The 18,396-nt window shown below is 42.8% G+C and overlaps 6 protein-coding genes across 6 annotated transcripts; 5 read left to right on the forward strand and 1 right to left on the reverse strand.

Moving 5' to 3' along the window:
* Positions 1-2,971: 2,971 nt before the first annotated feature.
* EAF02_002764 (uncharacterized protein) lies at positions 2,972-3,637 on the reverse strand (the record flags this gene model as incomplete). The annotated part of the gene is made up of 1 exon (XM_038898812.1): positions 2,972-3,637. One exon carries the CDS (start codon positions 3,635-3,637, stop codon positions 2,972-2,974), a length of 666 nt encoding a protein of 221 aa, XP_038761100.1.
* Positions 3,638-7,260: 3,623 nt separating this feature from the next.
* EAF02_002765 (uncharacterized protein) lies at positions 7,261-8,472 on the forward strand (the record flags this gene model as incomplete). The annotated part of the gene is made up of 2 exons (XM_038898813.1): positions 7,261-7,750; positions 8,075-8,472. 2 exons carry the CDS (start codon positions 7,261-7,263, stop codon positions 8,470-8,472), a joined length of 888 nt encoding a protein of 295 aa, XP_038761101.1.
* Positions 8,473-11,489: 3,017 nt separating this feature from the next.
* EAF02_002766 (uncharacterized protein) lies at positions 11,490-12,904 on the forward strand (the record flags this gene model as incomplete). Its single annotated transcript, XM_038898814.1, has 3 exons — positions 11,490-11,622; positions 11,675-11,886; positions 11,942-12,904. The coding sequence occupies 3 exons, from the start codon at positions 11,490-11,492 to the stop codon at positions 12,902-12,904; spliced, it is 1,308 nt and encodes a 435-aa protein (XP_038761102.1).
* A 1,451-nt stretch (positions 12,905-14,355) lies between these two features.
* Positions 14,356-16,654, forward strand: EAF02_002767 (uncharacterized protein; the record flags this gene model as incomplete). The annotated part of the gene is made up of 4 exons (XM_038898815.1): positions 14,356-14,416; positions 14,799-15,118; positions 15,184-15,655; positions 15,714-16,654. 4 exons carry the CDS (start codon positions 14,356-14,358, stop codon positions 16,652-16,654), a joined length of 1,794 nt encoding a protein of 597 aa, XP_038761103.1.
* Positions 16,655-16,715: 61 nt separating this feature from the next.
* EAF02_002768 (uncharacterized protein) lies at positions 16,716-17,629 on the forward strand (the record flags this gene model as incomplete). The annotated part of the gene is made up of 2 exons (XM_038898816.1): positions 16,716-16,729; positions 17,113-17,629. The coding sequence occupies 2 exons, from the start codon at positions 16,716-16,718 to the stop codon at positions 17,627-17,629; spliced, it is 531 nt and encodes a 176-aa protein (XP_038761104.1).
* A 21-nt stretch (positions 17,630-17,650) lies between these two features.
* EAF02_002769 (uncharacterized protein) lies at positions 17,651-18,166 on the forward strand (the record flags this gene model as incomplete). The annotated part of the gene is made up of 1 exon (XM_038898817.1): positions 17,651-18,166. The coding sequence occupies one exon, from the start codon at positions 17,651-17,653 to the stop codon at positions 18,164-18,166; it is 516 nt and encodes a 171-aa protein (XP_038761105.1).
* Between the last annotated feature and the right edge of the window lie 230 nt (positions 18,167-18,396).

Consider the following 18,396-nt stretch of genomic DNA (forward strand, 5'->3'; position numbering starts at 1 on the left):
CTTTTAGTTTCCCACTATTGCGCTCGTGCTACGGTACGCTAATCTTGTATGCCACCGCGGAGAGGAACAGTATTCATCTGGTAGCTTATTGAAGATAAATTATAATACAATTGTCATTCTAGTGACTGGTTATACATCATGTTTAGTTTAGACTGTGTTGAGATTCCATTCTATCTAAATAGTCAAGATTGAAAAAAAATAAAAAATGGGTGCAGAGCCAGTTCAATTTGAAAGGCATAAATCCAGCTTCACAGGGTAGCACATTTGATGGGCTGAATGGCGATTAGATTGACCTTGAGTTGAAGCAATTATTACGAGTGTGTATTGAGAGCTGACTGGCTAGAAAAACGTGCATTCTAGTAGTACAATTCCTCATTGGTGTAGAGTGGATGTTATCTCTATATTCTATCCCTTCTAGCACCTTGTTAGAGTCAGCAATTACACGAATTTTAGATATTAAAATAGTTTTAATTTTAAAGCTTTGATTTCAAGCATCCAAATTTAGCTCCGCCACATTTCTTTCTTCTTCTTCATCCTCCATATAATCACAGTTGTAGGGAAATGATATCAGCTTCGGCAGATTTATCGGTTAATCGACTTTGTGAATTACCTACTGCCAACTGGTATTCCTTATCATGCTGTTTGATCAATGTGTACGACAATCGGCACTCTCATCTGCGGGACGTCGTATTTTGGATGGATAATACAGGATGATTTTTCACATGGTGCCCTAGATATTATCATTTCATTGCTTTAAGAAGTGTGCTCAGTACGTAGTAATAGTTCCACACACGAAGCTTTATAATGAGGCATTGCTTTGAGGTAAACAAGAAACGGTTAGATCAATCTAGGCGATGCATCAAACTGCTAATCACAGACTCTGTGGATTTCTTCAAGAGGTTCAACGTCGAGCTTGTTGATGTAGGGTGGTAGGGAGTATGATGTATAGCGTGGAGGGGCGATAGTAAATTACTATATGATTCTGAGGTTGAATCTTGCTTAGGCGTGAATTAGCCTACTGTAGGAAAGTATGGGCTTGTGAATAAATCGATTGATCTACAGACCTCCGGAGCGAATATGTTCTTGTATATTCAACTCTGAAGTTGACCACTTTTAAATATCTTGCCAGGTAGCGTTCTCAAGTTGCAGTGTTACTCCACAACACGCCATATGAGACCTTCAGTGTACGCATTCTTTTTGAGCATCGGGATTTTACTGCAAACCAAATACCGATAAATTGTCCGAACGATAGGTTATCGCTTGGATTAATGCCTTAAATCAGGTCAACGAAATGATTATGGAATTAAGGATCGTCGATCACATGAATCTTTTTGTATCTATTCAAATGGACATGGCATCAGGTTTCCATCCGATTGTGAGAAAACACCCTGTACCCAATTTGCACGACCTTCTAATCTTCATTCATTTCATGGCAATAGAGCCCTTCATAACACTTATTAAGATTCAGGGAACGTGCAGAAGATATCAACCTACGACGCGATTCAATGTCCAAAGACGTCTTACTCGTAAAATCCGGTTGCAGAGACCTCAGAGTTCTATTGAACATTAAAGAAAGTCTCAAGGAGAACGGGCTCTTGTTGTGAAATCTACAGATGTATCAGAAAGTCAAATTAAGATGAGATACATGTAGACAACTGTGCGAAGATGCATCTAATAAAGGGGGTAAATTGAATCAGGAGAGAATCAAGCAAAATAACATTGAATAGACATTCGCAAAGGCCCACGATCTACTGAATCCAACATCTAAATACGTATTTAACTTGTATACCAAGCAATAAATATCTAGGTACTTAAAATACATGCTTAAAACGTGTGGAATCTTAGTCGGTATATGATATGATGTCTTGGATTGAAAGTGGGTCGAAAGTCTAAGACAAAAACGATTGATGATCCTGATGAAACTAGCGCAGATATCAATTCTAACGTTCCTGCATGTATGAACTCATGTCGGTGAGCGGGTCCCACAACAACCACTAGAGTATCTAGTGCGAGCGTTAGAGTCTAAACCTAGACGATATAGAGACTGCTAAGATCAAACATTCAACCGAGAGTCCTGGTTAAGATATCTTTTAAGCATATACTCAAAATTCTCTCTGTTGTTCGCTGCTATCGCTATCATCTTTAGTCATAGTCTTTGGGGACTCAAATGCTACGGATCGAAGGAGAGAGCACGTAACATAGTTGATTGATGAACAGAGCTAACGCCAAATCACGGAGCCCACAACACAGCGACAGTCATTGCAACTGTCGATTATCATTATAGATCAATGGGCATTCTCCCTTGATTTCATTCTAGAAGAGTAAATATGAGAATCTGTAACTGAACGATGGAATTTAAATTTCGTAGCAAACTGCATGGCAGTTGCACCCACCGCAGATTTCTAAGGGGTGCTCTTGTAGGAAACTCTTTGTGATGTGACAAGTTTAAGATGATCAAAGGGATAGACTCACGATTATGTGCCTTTACATGGTATGATGAATGTCAACACTCAATTGGGCATTGGTTATACTATAGATCGATTGTCATATTCCACTTAAACCCATATCACTAACAATGTAATAGCAGCAGACATGGATGAAAGAAACCCCATACATACTAAGATAAATTGTACCACTTGGACTTGATGATGCCAACTGAGTAAATGATAAGGTCAATAATTCATGTAATGACATGATTGGATAGCAGTTGCAGAAAAAAAAAAGCGGAAGCATCCAGTCAGTCAGTCAGTCAGTTAGCAAAAGTCTTGAATCATTAACCCAACCAAATTCATTTTGAGGTATCAAACATCTTCGTGAATGTATTATACATTGAAAAAAATATCATTGCAATCGTGTCGACGCATCCCACCACATATCCAATCATTAAGACACGATTACAACCCCATTCCCATTACACCAATTCGTTCCCACATTATAATTCCTCCTCATTATTTTTTCCAAACCCATCACCCTACAACAAAAAAGCAGCAGCTCCCATAATCGCAGCTCCGATAGCTGGAACCCTGGTAGCCATGGCACCTGCACTGCTGCTACTCGAGCTTCCGCTTGAGGTTCCACTCGAAGAGGCCCTGGCGGTAGCACTAGCAGTTGAAGTAACGGTGTTTCCATTACTGTCTGTAGTAGTAACAACAACACTTCCGGTTGATTGAGCACTCTGACTGGCACTTGCAGAGGTTAAGCTTGCTTGACTGCTAATCTGACTAATCTGCACACTCAATTGACTCCTGATTGCACTATTTGTCTCGGTGGCTGCTATAGCACTCAAGCTGGAAATGTATGAGGCAGCATTTGCGGAAGCGTTAGCAGCGCCTGCGGTAGAGATGGAGCTGGCGATTGCTGCTTGAGAGCTGAGACCTGCGAGTTGAACAGTGAGATGGGAGATTTGAGCGCTGAGTTGTGTTTTTTGACCAGCATTGGTCTCGGTTGCTAGTTGAGCGGAGAGGATGGAGAGGGCAGATTCATCTTGTTCAACAGCGTGGGAAAAGGCACCAATGTCTGATGAGACGGTGCTGGCTGCAGTGGGCACGGTGGCGGGGGTTGTAATCGTACTGTCCGATGCTGATTGTGCAACGGCCAAGGAGAGAAGAGGAACAGTGGCGAGGATTTGGAAACGCATTTTGAATTTGTTGAGGATTGAGATTGAGTATGTTTGACGAGAACCTTGAAATGATTATTTTGAGATCAGAAATCTGAGCAGACAAATATTTGAGAGAGAGCGAGAGAAGAATTGATATGTTAGGATATTGCACTTGTAAAAGAATAGAAATCAAAGGAGTACAATAATTTCCACAAGTGCAACTTTGCACCTTATTTATATCTCATTCAATTTCGCCCGAGGCGCGTAACAACCAATCCGTGGTTCATTGCCTAGGTTCCCCAAGCCAAATGCAACCATGGCAACGCACTGGAATTGGATGAAACCTTACTCATTTCCCCGCCTTGTAAGATGGACATGTCCAAGCCATCTTGATTCTTCTCATACTCGTCACGTCAATATTGGACGTGAGTAAGTATACCCCGGACTTTCTTCAAATGTCTTACTTCGCTTCCCCAATCACAGATGAGCTCGGATCGAAACGTAAACAAACGGAGTAAAAGATCCACTGTCTTGCTCATGGTTTTTGCTATGCTAAACGCAGGTTCGATTGTTCTTTTCTAGGGTGTCGATGGTGCATACTAGCCACACCATATATACATTGTTTTTAGTAAACATAAAGAAACGCCTTCTGGTATGGAAAAAATGGAAAAAGTAGGACAATTTTGAGCGACTTGCTTCTTTGCCCAGCATTGGCATGCTTGGGTTAGCAACTCTAATTTTAAGGGTCCGGGGGGAGCAACAACAAGAAAGCCAAAGAACTTCAGATATCACAGCCATAAAAAGCTATCAAAAAGCTATCAGAACTCAGGTTTCTTTTTTCTGAGATACTTGACATCTCATGACTCAAACAACTTGCCATTTCGTACAATTGATCCATTATCGCCTTCGTATTCGAGTTTTTCACCACCATCACTGCCACCATCAAATTCATCGTACCTAATACATTGTACCTTTTTTCGCAATACGAGTCTATTTTGGTCGATCTGCATTCCTAGCTGCATCTCCAACGACCACCACCAGCATATTGGCTTGTAGACTACCACGCCTACTTCGTAGTTAGTTCACTCTTCAACAAATCAACAAACAACAGATCTGATGACCGAACACACCACACCACACCACACCACAGTGACCACACCCACTCTCCAGTGCCCACTCTTTGATTTAAGTTCATCAGCCACGGGAAATTTCAACATCAATGCGACTGCGGCTATTTTCTTCCTTTGCTCCAAATCCTCAATCCTCATCCCCACAACGAACGGAACCCTTGGCATTTTCCTGGTCAATCAATAAAGGAGCAGTGGATCGCTTTTTCGTTTTTTCCCATCTTGAATCTGAAAGAAGGTGGATGATGGATTAATTCATTTTGATCATCGCCGAGGGGTAAGTTTATCGACGCTTGACCATCATCACATGATCCAATCAGCCTTTCATATGCCGAATTCACTAAACCCACACCCAATTGAATATAATAACACCTCCATGGCAAAACAGCATCAAGATCGAACCTTGTCCAAGACATCCACCAGAGACCACCAAACTTGGTGGTCTGACGCAGATTTCAGATTATCATTTGTTTTCCCGAAAACGGTCGGTAGGGCCTAGACAAGATACAAAGATAGAAGAGACAAGATTTACATCGTTCATCTACCTAGGCAGCAATCGAGAAAGCTTTCGAACCTGATCGTCGCTCTTGAAACAAAATTCTGTTTTCTATACTTCCTTTCACACAAGTTGATAGATTGTAGATAGTCCAGCGAGACTTATCATTTCAATGTTCCATCATGTCAAATGTTTTTGGTTTGCTATTTATAATCGATATCAGAATCCCGCGGTTTATATCATTCCAGTCCAATTAAGTACCATCTACACCACAAAGAGAGAGTCGCATGAATACTTGCCTAGTAGTGAGTTTACTACTCGCAGCTTGAGAATCTTCATATTATACTCATCGGATGTTGCTTCTATGAATAATACTTTTTTGATGCCCCTCATCTCTTTGCTTTGTTTCATACTGAACACACCGTTTTTCAAGAATCAAATCCAAATACATTGATTGACTCTATCCTCCCTCTCAAAGTTTTCGAGGGCAGAGCATCTACCCACTATAAAGCATATCCCTTTAAATAAGAGACCACAGATATCATTTTAGTACCTATCTAGGATATAAATCACATTACACGCTCTTATTCCGAATAAATACCAATCACCCACTAGTAGAGATTCAGATGAATATTTAGAAGGCTAAGGCCGGCGTGATTTTCTGAGTCACCTTGTATCATAAAGATGCCAGTTGATTCACAATCATTCTGACAACTCCTCAAGACCCTTTCTCACTATCTATCCATCTATCCAAACTCAAAAGCATCTCACCACAGCACCCTGATAATCATCAGACTTAGCCTCACCCAGCCCGAGGGTCCAGATACATTCATAGCGATCCTTCCTAACCAATCGCAGAATCAATTAATTAGTCATGCTATTCTTACCATCCACTACTTTTCGCTAGGATCACAATAATGCAGAACGAGGGAACTCGTAGCGCGATCTACCAGTCCGTAGATTGAAGACTCAGCGCTGACACGAATATATGTATACATTCAGACAACAGTCGTAGCATGCATAGAATTCCGTTAGAGAGCCCTACATGGAGAAACATATGACTCTCGCAAAGACTCGAACAAGAGCCGAGAAGAATATGCGATGTTAGGTACAATTCAGAGAGACAAAAAATACGAAGAAATCACACAGTAGGAATCTTTCAAATATCATCTTTCTATCTATCCCAGGAAGGAAAATCGCAATGATAGTAAGCAGGAAGCAGAAAGAAAGTATATACCACCCAAGCATGTCAACAAAAAATCACAACACAACAATAATATATTAATAAGTCGACAAATCTCCTAGCCCAACTCTTCTCCCCAAAGAACCATACCAAGAATCTCGAAGAACTCTACATAGTATATGTTACAACCCCTTCCTAACATCATACCATATACCACATACTAGCCAGTTGCCAGACATATCAATAATCATCTATCTCTAATTAGGTACTTCATGCATACAACCACACAACCACACAACCATACAATTATCACAAGAAATTCACACTTTCCACTTCCTCTCCTCCATAACTTTTCCCCAAGTACAAATTTACGTATTATCAAACTATATCAAATCTCTTATAATAAACCTCAATTCTCCATCACCATCACCATCACCATCTCCACCCCCGCGCCTTAAACCCCGACCTTCCTAATCCATCCATCTCACCACTCACCCACCAAAATTTCTACCAACCCACCAAGCGAGTGACAAACAACCATACAAATTATCTACACACAGCAGTGGACCCTGAACACTTGGCACATCACATCATGTAAATTTTGTCAGCCCACCTGCACCCACCAATCACATCATCCACCGTTACGATTGTGACTCTTACCGTGCGGTAGCGCGAGTGGCATCACGTTTTATTTTCCTTCTACTTCTACATGTATGTACGTATATGTTATATATATATATGTATGTATTGAATTCCTCGCTTTAATTTATCCTTTACATTTTTCATACATTCAATCAATCAATCCTTCTCTTTCTCACCAATCTCTCGTACCCATCTCCCATTCATACCTCATAAAATGCCCATCCACCACGATCCCCTCTTCCCCACCCTCACCCTCAATTCCCGCAATCCCCTCCACCAAAACCTAATCCTCACCCGTCCCCGCATCTCCGATGCAAGAAACTCCATCATCGCGTTTGCCGATCCCGCCGTCTATCTGAACCTGACCGGTCCTCCGTTTCCCTATACCCAGGACGATTTTGATTCTTTCTTTAACGAGGTACTGGATAAGAATTCTCGGGTTGCCGCTGCGGAACTGTGGGATGCGAAGAGTGCGCAGGAGGATGGGTCACCGGTGCAGAAATGGGTGGGCGCGGTTCCGTTTCCGAGTATTAGAGAAGTGAGGGTGGGGGAGAAGGGAGAGAGGATAGAGGAGTTTGTGGGGCAGATAGATATTAGGCGGAGGGGCTTTGTGACAACGATAGATGAGGAAGAGAGGAAGAAGTTGGCGAAGGAGAATGCGGATAGAAAGACGGGAGATCCGGAGATTGAGTGGGAGATTGGTTGTATGTTGATGCTTTTTTGTCCTTTTCTTTTGGAAGCGAACTTTTTGAAAAGGATGGTGATGCTTGATGGTAATAACCATGCAAGTTGACCTGTGAATTAGGATTTCATAAGTCTACGGCTAGATATACGGCTCAGCTCATAGCCCCATGCCGACGGTCTGGTCCATTTGGTAGTATCAAAGTCTTCTCCTCACTGAGATCTATCTTCAAGCGAAAATAGTTGTCCGGTCATATCGATTCCAGAAGTCCTTCACAATTCTTACTCCTACTCCCCAATCACATTCCTCTTCCACGACTTTCCAAACCCACTAACGTCGTCTCCAGTCTGGCTCCTCCCTTCTTACCACGGCCGCGCCATCATGCCTGTTGTTCTGCAAACCATCATTTCGGAACTCTTCATCCCATATATGAATTTGAGTTTCTTGACGGGTGAATATTTAGAGTTCAATAAAGCGAGTAAAAGAGTTTTTGAAAAGTGTGGATTTGTAGATAAAGGGATTACGGATGGGGTGGAGGCGATCCACGAAGGGAAATGGGGAGCATTGAGCGTGCTGTTAGAAAACTTGAAGAGCAATGGGGATGACGAAATATGGGAGAAAGCCCAGAGAAAGGGCTGGTTGAGGGGAGAAAAGGTGGGGGTGGGAAGCTTGAGATGGTGCAGAGAGGGAGAAGTGAAGGAGAAAGAAGACGGAAAGAGGGAGGATGGTAAGATCGTCGATTAAGGCAATGCATGTATGATTTGGGGTGGACGAAACTTTGAGGGGAGAAACAGATGAGCAATTTTCCGCAACTATTACATCATGGCGCCCGCATCGCATTATATACAATAGACACTTCAACAAATTGCCCTCTTTGGCAGAGACATGTAAACAACGATATAACGCTAAAAATAGATATAGATTCAATTAGAACTACATACATAGTAGCTAAATGAAGGTACAGAATAAGTATGCTACGAAATGGCGATGGTCAACGGATTCAAAGACGACGTTCCAATGAAAAATGGAGAACAAAATTGCTGATCCAGACTACCGAACATGAATAGACATTTAACACCGTACGTATTGAAGATTTCTTAATGAATAGTGTTCATGCAACAGCTATGGCCAGAAGTGAGATAGTCACTAGATATCTGACAACCCTAAGCTGTGGTGAATCTTGTGTATCGCTTCGACGACATGTTTGTCTTGTTAGATTTGAGCCCGACCGGTCATTTTCATGTTTCAAATATGAGATTGTACATAGCTAGATCGCGATAGATTGCCATGTCGTACATGAAAATCTTTAACCACTCAAAAATGGGCTCAGAGCTTTGGTTCCAGGTGTGAGTCTTCGGTACAATATTGACGGTACTGGACCTGCGTATCAAATTGAATTTGTCAAAGCCATCAACGAATCGACAATCGTCATACAGCAATAATTGGTGTAAAAATGTGTAATCTGGCATCACATCTATCGCATCATCCAGATGGTCTCTCCCCAAATCTTCATTGACTTCAGGGTGTGTAAACTTCCTCAATGTCATTCAAAAGTGCGAAAAGCGCGGAGCGTTATGAGAACCACAACGATCCCCAAGAATTTCAAATCAAGCATGCGAGGCACAGTAAGGAGAAGCCCATCCACTTTGAATGTCTACCACAAAGAATGTCCAAACGACAAGTAAGAGAAATGATGATCCCAATCCTCAAAAATTTGCTCGGGTATACCGTACAGGGTACATGTGAAATCTAACATGAATCTTGCTTGTTAGAAATATGATCTTCAATGAATGTGGGTGGTGTACATAATTTGGAATAGAGGTACTAAACGACGTTAAGAAAAGTTGGGGGCAAAGAACCAGCGCCATACGCGCAATGAACAACGATGCACTAACAATCATTTTCCGGTCATCTTTTAGCGTTCGATATAGCGCAGCGAGATTCTTTTGCATAGCGCAGCAACTAGAGAGCCGCAGCTAAAATGGCTTGAGACGCCCATTTCAGTTTCCACGTAGATGGATGTACTATAATAGCGCCCGAAATCAACCAGAATGTTGGCCGAATGAAAACAAAAGGATCAGTTGGCCAAGAGTCAACCCCCAACAAACGTGATAATGAATGCCGGCGAACATGAGACGAAGAAGACTTTGGAACGATTTGGATAGATAGTATGGAGTCAAAGAGTTATTCCTGTATATACTCTGTAGTACAGTAGTGCAGTAGTAGCCGCTCGATGAGTTTCATCTCAATTTCAAACCAATATAGGCATGTGCTTGATGAAGTTGGACAACATCGACTCAGGTCTTGGTTTCATCCCAGTGAACTGATCCATCGTTTGGAGTTGTAAAATTTGTGAAATTTGTGAGTGAGTGCGAAGAATAAACAGACACTTTCCAGGTTGATCTCGGTGAGAGCTCTTCACGCTACCTAGGTAGGTAATGAAACATCCAGACGGGCTAAACCATTCTTGTGATAGATCCCAAATTATGCCGCTGGGTTATCCATAAAACCTCCTTTCTAGTGACCATGTGACCAATCAGATGATCTATCGATATCGGAGTTATGTAAGCGACACTACGATAAGAGGCTTCCAAGGAAATGCCTCAAGTCAGCCTTTCTACCTAAGGAGGAGGTGGTTACCTCGTTGCCTCGTAGAGTCGTTACCTCTTTGCTACAGTACTCACAAGTTCACAAGGGGGGATCGAAGCTTTTTCAATTTCCTGCGCCGTTCATCTTGTTAATGCAAATGTGATGCAGAGGAGTGGATTACGACCTGGATAATGACTAGATAATCACTACTACGGAGTAGGTACCTAGGGAATAACTGCACAATGAAATAATGTTTACAGCTTGATTGACCAATCACAAGACGAAGAGAGGAAGAGACGAAAAGATGGGAGTGATTTAATCATAATGTCAATTGATGATTGGTTCCAACAAACATGGGATTTGACCACAACCTTGATTTTTCCTTCATTCGGTGTACGTGCGCCGTGCCAAAGAGAAAAAAGTGACCAAAGCTAAACTCCAAGATGATGGATGCACAATCTTCCTCCTTGCTCTTGCATACCGGTATCCCAATATCACTTCAACCAAGGTTATCTATCTTTCACAACCAACTTTCGTGGATTGTTATCCTCATCCTGTCGCTTTCCTCCTCTGTTGTTGTTTATCCTACTTCATGGTTGGCTATTGACTATTGACTACCTACTTGACTGTTGACTATATTGACTCTCGTTCTTACAAACCTACTTCAAATACGCTCCTGCCGATAACCAAACCGTACTTACTCAGTACATACTTGTGCCTCTTTATCGCTCACTCGCTCCACCGACTTACTACATATTTGGTCCTTTTCATAAAACGCAGGAACAATCTAGACTTCTTTCTCCCTTCCGAAATCCCCCCATATCGATTTGAGACTTAGTCAACGTTTGGATCTCCACCTCAATCTTCATCCCGCACCCCAAACTAGTCGGTCGTTACCATTTTAACCTAAACATTAGCAAGGAGACGGAGAAGAACCAGAGAAACCTTGGAACGTGTTGTGGATGCAATCCATCGAAAGAAAAGAAGCTTCTCCATCAGTTGCTATTTACCTCCCTCCTTTCAGCTTCCATATCCACATTTGACCAGCCTACAATCTTTCCTTCAACTACCTGGTCCGCAATATCCCCAATTTCAACATCGCGTTGACTTTCGTTCTTTTACCACTCGCCATTTCGATCTTTGTACATAGAATAATATCTACCATTTGCATCATGTTTTCAAAGTCCGTTGCCAGAGCTGGCTTGATTGCCAGTCTAGCTATCACTACCGTTAACGCCATTGCTACAATCTCTGTAACCGGCTCGAAATTCTTTACAAGCGATGGCGATCAATTCTTTATCAAAGGTAAGGCTTGTATGTATCTTATTCTTGGGTTCTTGGCTGACAATATTTCTAGGCGTCGCATACCAGTTGACCGAAGCTGATCCTTTAATCGACACTAACCAATGCCAACTGGATGCCTCTCTGATGAAAACTTTGGGCGCAAATGCCATTCGCGTTTACCACGTTGACCCTTCAGGAGATCACTCTGGATGTATGAGTGCTTTCGCAGATGCCGGTGTCTACCTTTTCTTGGATTTGGATACTTTCAATACCGCAATCACTCCAGTATGTCATACATCATTGTACGGAAAAGAAAAAACATGGCTGACCTTTTTAACAGACTGATGCGACCTGGAACGAAAGTCAATATACCGCATTTAGTAAAGTAATGGATGCGTTCGCCAAATTCGACAACACCCTTGGGTTCTTTGTGGGAAATGAGGTTATTGCTATGAACAACCAATCTTTGGCGGCACCATTTATCAAAGCCGCTGCTAGGGATATGAAGGCATACAGAAATTCGAAAGGATATCGTGAAATTCCTGTTGGCTACTCTGCGGCAGATATTGCGGAATTACGTCCTATGCTTCAAAATTATCTTGCTTGCGGCACCAACACTTCCGAGGCTATCGATTTCTTCGGTTTGAATGCATACGAATGGTGCGGCGATAGTGATTTCTCTACTTCTGGTTACAAGACTCTCAATACTTACGCCGAGGGTTATAATATTCCTATTTTCTTCTCAGAGACCGGATGCAACACAGTCAAACCCAGAACATTCCAGGACCAGGCAGCAATTCTCGGTTCGGAGATGGATGATCAATGGTCTGGCGCAATTATTTACGAATGGATCGAAGAGGCCAATGATTATGGATTGATCAGTTATGGACCAACCGTTGCAGCTACCGCTGTCGCAACAAATGTTGCAGGTGGATTTTCTCGTGGCGGAACCCCAACCCCTGTTTCTCCAGATTTCGCCAATCTCCAAAGTCAATGGTCAACTTTGACTCCAACTGGTGTCGCGAGCTCTGCTTATTCCCCAACTCTTACACCACCTGCTTGCCCTGCATCAACCTCCGGAGGCTGGTTGGTCGATGGGGATGTAAAATTGCCATCTATTGGTCAGAAGGAAGCAACTGGCACTGTCACAACAACTTCTGGATCAGCATCCTCTACCGGAAGCGCAACTGGATCAGCTGCATCTGCAACCTCAACAAAGGGTAGCGCATCCGGCGGTAAAAGAATTACTGGCATGAGTGTAGGATTGGCCGCAGTTATGTTTGGTTTCATGTACTGGCTATAGATTCTCGATACCCATCAAAAAAATCTTCTTTTCTCGGCCTTGATGGCTTGATATGTATAAACGATTATGATACGTGGAGGAAATCCTTTCATACCAATTCGGTACATAGGCGCGTTATGATAAATGAAAGCGCGGCGTTGGATTTGCGTTGTGTCAATTTGGACGCAATAGGATTACTTTCTTCTGATATGGGATATACAGGTCATTGTATCCTGTGCATATAAAAAGCATGAATTAGTTGATTAACATTTGTTACTTTAGACCAACTTTAATAGATACTTAATAATAAAGTTAAAAAAACGAGAGTCTGTTCATTTGCAGATTGACAATCATGTGAACGTGTTGGTAGTATGTGATGTTGGCAAGTGTTTGTTATCAAGTGAGGAACAAGTCAGGAGCAAGTGGTATATTACTAGGGGTGCAAGGATAGTGTATCATGAACAGTCTTTGTTGCTGGATGCAGAATTACAGAGTTCTTGTCGTTGGCTATATTATATTGATGGGTGAATGAAAATTAATAGGTAGTTGTTGTCTAGATGGGATGGGGTGGATAGGCAACATGTCTGAGGCTGTGAGGGTGTGAAGAAGGGGAGGAGTGTAAGATGGAGAGATGGTAAGAGTATGAAAGGAGGATGAGACGATGTAGGGTTATTCATTCACTGTATACAATTGAATTTTCATATCTTATTAGTATGAGACTTCATCTGTGTTGAGTTTATGATTAGATGATATTTGGAAGTTGAGAAAGGGGTTATTTATGCTTGGGCATTTGTGAGGAGAAAGAGATACCTATTTTCTGGATTTCTGGATTGAAGACCCAAAGAACCAAAAGAGATGTTGCAACTTGGATGTATTTATTGTTCATACCTAGGTATTCACTGGTTTGGCTCTTTTGTTCTTTTTCATCTTCTAGGGCAAGCGTAGCAGTGCTATGGTTGAAATATATCTCTTCCACAGTATCTGACTATAAGAGATTTCCAGCTAAGACTCCTTGGTATTTAGCCTCATCTCCGCTTCATCTTCTCGTCTCTATCAATCAACTGCATTTATCCAACTATCATCATGCACTCTCAATCTCGTGCCCACGGGATTAGGATATCTCATTCTTGATATTCACTTTTGCTTGCGATTGCATTACCGTACCACAAATATTAAGCGAGAAATTTCCGAGGGAGGAAATGATCAATAGCCAATAATTTGTTTTGTTCACCTTGAAGGATAGAATATTCAATATCGTTAGAGTTTCAATTCAGGAGGCTGGGAAGTTTGCAGGCGTATGATCATCGATTGACTGATTGAGAGATTGAATGCGCTGAATAGAAATTGTGGAAGATTAATGATATCTTGAGTTGAAAATTGTGAGAGAACTTCTTGTGATCTTCTTTCTTACTAGCAACAATAACAACTACAACACCATACGAATTGCGATTTTTGATTAAATCATTTCTACAATGGTTTTGTTTCTGCTCCCTGGTCTTAGACCACATTGGAAAATTGGCAATGCAAATATTGGTTAAGGTCCCCTTATCGTGTTCCTGGCAAGATGGTAGAGATGATGGAGATGGTGATAATGTCTCTTTGGGAGCAATAATCTAGTGATTTCCTTCGATGGTAGCAAGTACAATGATAATTTTTGTCCTCTTAACCCAATATTCTGAGTATCCAGTCTATAGTGGTGAGAAAGATGGCACTTTATTGTCCTCCTTTCCACCAAATTTGGAAGAAACTGGACTCTCTTCTTTCTTGTCCATAATTCTTCCTTATCCAAACCTTTATGAGAATTGCATTCTTTCTAGAAAAACAAGAACCATTCACTCCAAAGAAACCAGTTGGAAATTCTGGCAGAAAATTCCCTCTCCCACCTCATATCCTCCACCGCCTTAACCTCCACAAGTCCTGCACTTCCTTCCATTAAATCCATCTTCCGCACCATCTCTTCTTCCATCATTGATGAAAGATTCTCCTACTTCTTTAAATTCAGCGAATTCTGGTGTTTGGCGTGGTAAGAGAGCAGCAGAAGGAACTGCAGACGAAAGACCAGGAAAGAAGGCGAAGTACGGCCTTGTCAGCAATATCGATTTTGAAGAAAGGGAAACAGACGCAGACGACGAGGATTCAGATTTTGATTCTGCGGATACACCGAGTGATAGAGAAGAGGAGGTTACAACGGCAGCTTCTCCAGTAACCGTCTCAATACCAATTGCAGAGCTGGTTGTAGCTAGCCCGCTCGCTTCACCTTTCGACCCCGAATCCGAATCCGATTTCTCTGATACACCAAGCTCAAAGAGAAGAGCACTTACACACCAACACCAATTCCAGACCTTGTTACCAAGACCGTCGCAAAACTAATTGCAGCAACGGGTCGTTGGGATTTCACCCTTACGGCAAAACAAGCAGGTTACGTTTATAACCCGAGGAAATCCATGACCGATCTGAGTAATCGCTTCGCTACACCTTCAGACTCCGATAATACCCTCGATACCGACGATAGCGAATCTGGCTTTAATTCTACACCAAATCGCTCTTCGACACCAGCGCGCGCACGTGCTTCTTCACCTTTACCTTTACCTTTACCTCAGTGGAAATATCATCACAATTCTATTGATCGAAATAATCCAACCACTCCGCCTTCCATCGGAACAAAAAGAAAAATGGAACAAGCATATGCCGAATGGCATCAAGGAGAAATGGACACACCTAGAGCACCACCAATATTCTCCAATCACTTTACCAGCCGATACACCACAATCCGTTGATTTCAACGAAGCTGAATCCGAAACTGCACAATATGATTCGCAGTCACAACAAGAAAATTTGGAACCTTCGCGCACATCTTCGTACTCACATCACACCATTTCCTCATCTTCACCTCAAACCCAACACTCAACAACATCCACCTCCGAAACCACCGTATTCCCTACCGATCTACCTTCTCCATCCGTCCCATGCCGTTTAGAACCTCATTCACCTGTTCTCGATCACCTCACTGCACAATATATTGCACAGGGACCCCATCCACACATTCCTCACGTCAATCACGCAGCTGTGAATCAAAGAAATGCGTCTCAGATATTGAGCAAACATCAAGATGATCGCGTGCCGTTTGTTCGAGCTGCGAGTCGAAGACTCCAGGCGGTGGTGGGCGTGAGAAATGATTTACCGTTTGATTTGCTGATGGGGACGGGAAAGCATGATGCGAGTAATTTAGTTGTAGGGAGGGATGGGACGCTGGTGGATTTGGGACTTAAGGATTTGGAGAGGAGAGAGGAGGTTATGAGGGGAGCTGGAGATGAAAATGAAAATGAAAATAGAGAAGATCTTGCCAGAGATGATGGTGTTATGAGTGGAGAGAATATTGGAAATAACCGGGGAAATATGAGCTCGGATATGGATATGAACACCAACGCAAACGCAAACACAAACGAAGCATACAATACCAACAGCACGGCACAATACCTACAAGATATCCACGCTTCCTTCAACACTCTCCGCTCTTCCTCTCATACCCCATCTACATATCACTCTTCTCCTCACCAGCAACAAACAACACCACAAAAAACTACTCCCAATCCAACCTACGAATCCCCAACACAAATACCCTTCTTCCCTCCCTCAGTCAACCCCTATACCGGCGAAGGACTCCGCGAATATCTTCTCTCCCGCGCTTTCATCACGGGTTCTGTGAAGAGAGAATGCAGAAGTATCTCTTTCCATGATTTCACACCGGATGTACGAACGGCGCGAGTTTAGAAATCAGTTGTTGGTGCATTTTGGCGTGGATGGAATTTAGAGTACTGAGAGGGTTGAGGTTATGGAGTTGGGTTTGTAAGTTTTCTTCTTTTTTTTTGGAGATTTTTTGTTTCAAGGTTTGGGCTGTTGAACTTTTAGTTGTTTGGGGAATTGGAGTGGTGTGAGTGAGAAGAGTGCTGCAGTGCGACCGTGGTAGAGTGTAGTTTTTGTCTGCGGTTGTGTCACTTGACTTTTGGCTCTTGACTCTTAGCTTGGGGAAGATGGATGGCGAAGTTGCTTTCCTTTTATTTATTCTTGTCGATTGTAATCCTTTTTACTATACTTTTCTTGACAGTTAATGTAGTATTCTTGATGTCATTGCCTTTTCTTTACCTTGTTACCCTTCCCCCCTCCTATCTATCATCCGAACGAAAACAATAATAAAATCTTGTCCTACTATGACTAACACCTCTCTACAGACCCGATATAACCGGTACCCTCCACCCCTGGCTCTCAATCTTCATCCAACGCCCCCTCGTAACCGCCACATCCACCTCATCAGCCCTTCCATCTACCTCCACCATCACACCTCCCAACTTCCCCTCCCCAATCCCCACAACCTGGCTCTGCATCGCTGTCCCCCTCTCAAACATAACAACCTACCCCATCCAACCCGACACCACAATTCCCCCCTCCCTCCTCGAATCCACTTTCTCCCACCCCCAACACGGGCTCCCCACTAAAAAACTCGCCCAAACGTCAAGACTACGACTCTCCTTCAAGGAATACCCATCTTCGAATTTTCCACCCGGACACTCTTTCCCCAGCCGGAAAAACCTCTATCCGAAACACTGCACTCACTGCGGATTTTCTCTCCATCGAGTACCCATCCCTACGATTCAAGTGATCCCTATCTTGTGTTTCCGCTACAGGTATCCCAGAATCCGGGATTGCTACAGCGGGAAGCACAGAAGTATGCAAAGGCGGTGGGAGTAACAGTTGAGGAATTACGCACGTATGTATGGTGATATGATGGTGGATGAGAGTGGAGTGGATGTAAGCGAGGAGGTATCTCCCAACGAGGGGATTTGGTGGTTTGAATTCTATCGAGGAATTACACGGGATAGGATTCGATGGGAGAAGGTTAAGAGGTGTATGGGCCGTGGGAGATGTAGAGTTGTTCTGAGATGGCAGGATGTACCGGATGAGATGAAGAGATTGGGTGGTCGTTCGAGTTCGAGTTCTGGGATCGGTTTGGGAGTGAGCGGAAAAATAAGCGAAGCGGAGAGAGTCATGCAGGAGATGAGTAGGGAGAACATGGCAGCGACGGGAAAGAAGCGGAGAGGAAGAAAGAGTATGCAAACGAGCCATGCGAATACGAGTTCGAGTGGGGGATTGGGAGTTATGAATATGAATGTGGGGAGTCATTCACATTCACATTCGCATGTGCGATCGCGTTCGGGCGAAGCTTTGAGAGATAGCTTGCGTGCGAGAGCGATTGGGAATCGGATGAGTTTTAATGGAGATGTTTAGGGATATGAAAGATCGGAAATGAGGAATTTGAGAGAGATGATGGAGAGAGGAGTTGCGGGTTTTAGGGAGGAGAGGAGTATGCGAGTTACCTGCCTTTAAGCACTTACGAGGCTAGTTTTCATTACTTGATATCTCCCATCTACAAACATACTTCGGTATGTTACGAGCGCATAGAAAAATCTTGAATTCAAGATCGTTTAAACTTTCGCGATGAAATTATGAAGAATACA

Source organism: Botrytis sinoallii (genome assembly GCF_014898435.1).
Source record: "Botrytis sinoallii strain Bc 23 chromosome Unknown BSIN_004, whole genome shotgun sequence".
Classification (NCBI taxonomy): domain Eukaryota; kingdom Fungi; phylum Ascomycota; class Leotiomycetes; order Helotiales; family Sclerotiniaceae; genus Botrytis; species Botrytis sinoallii.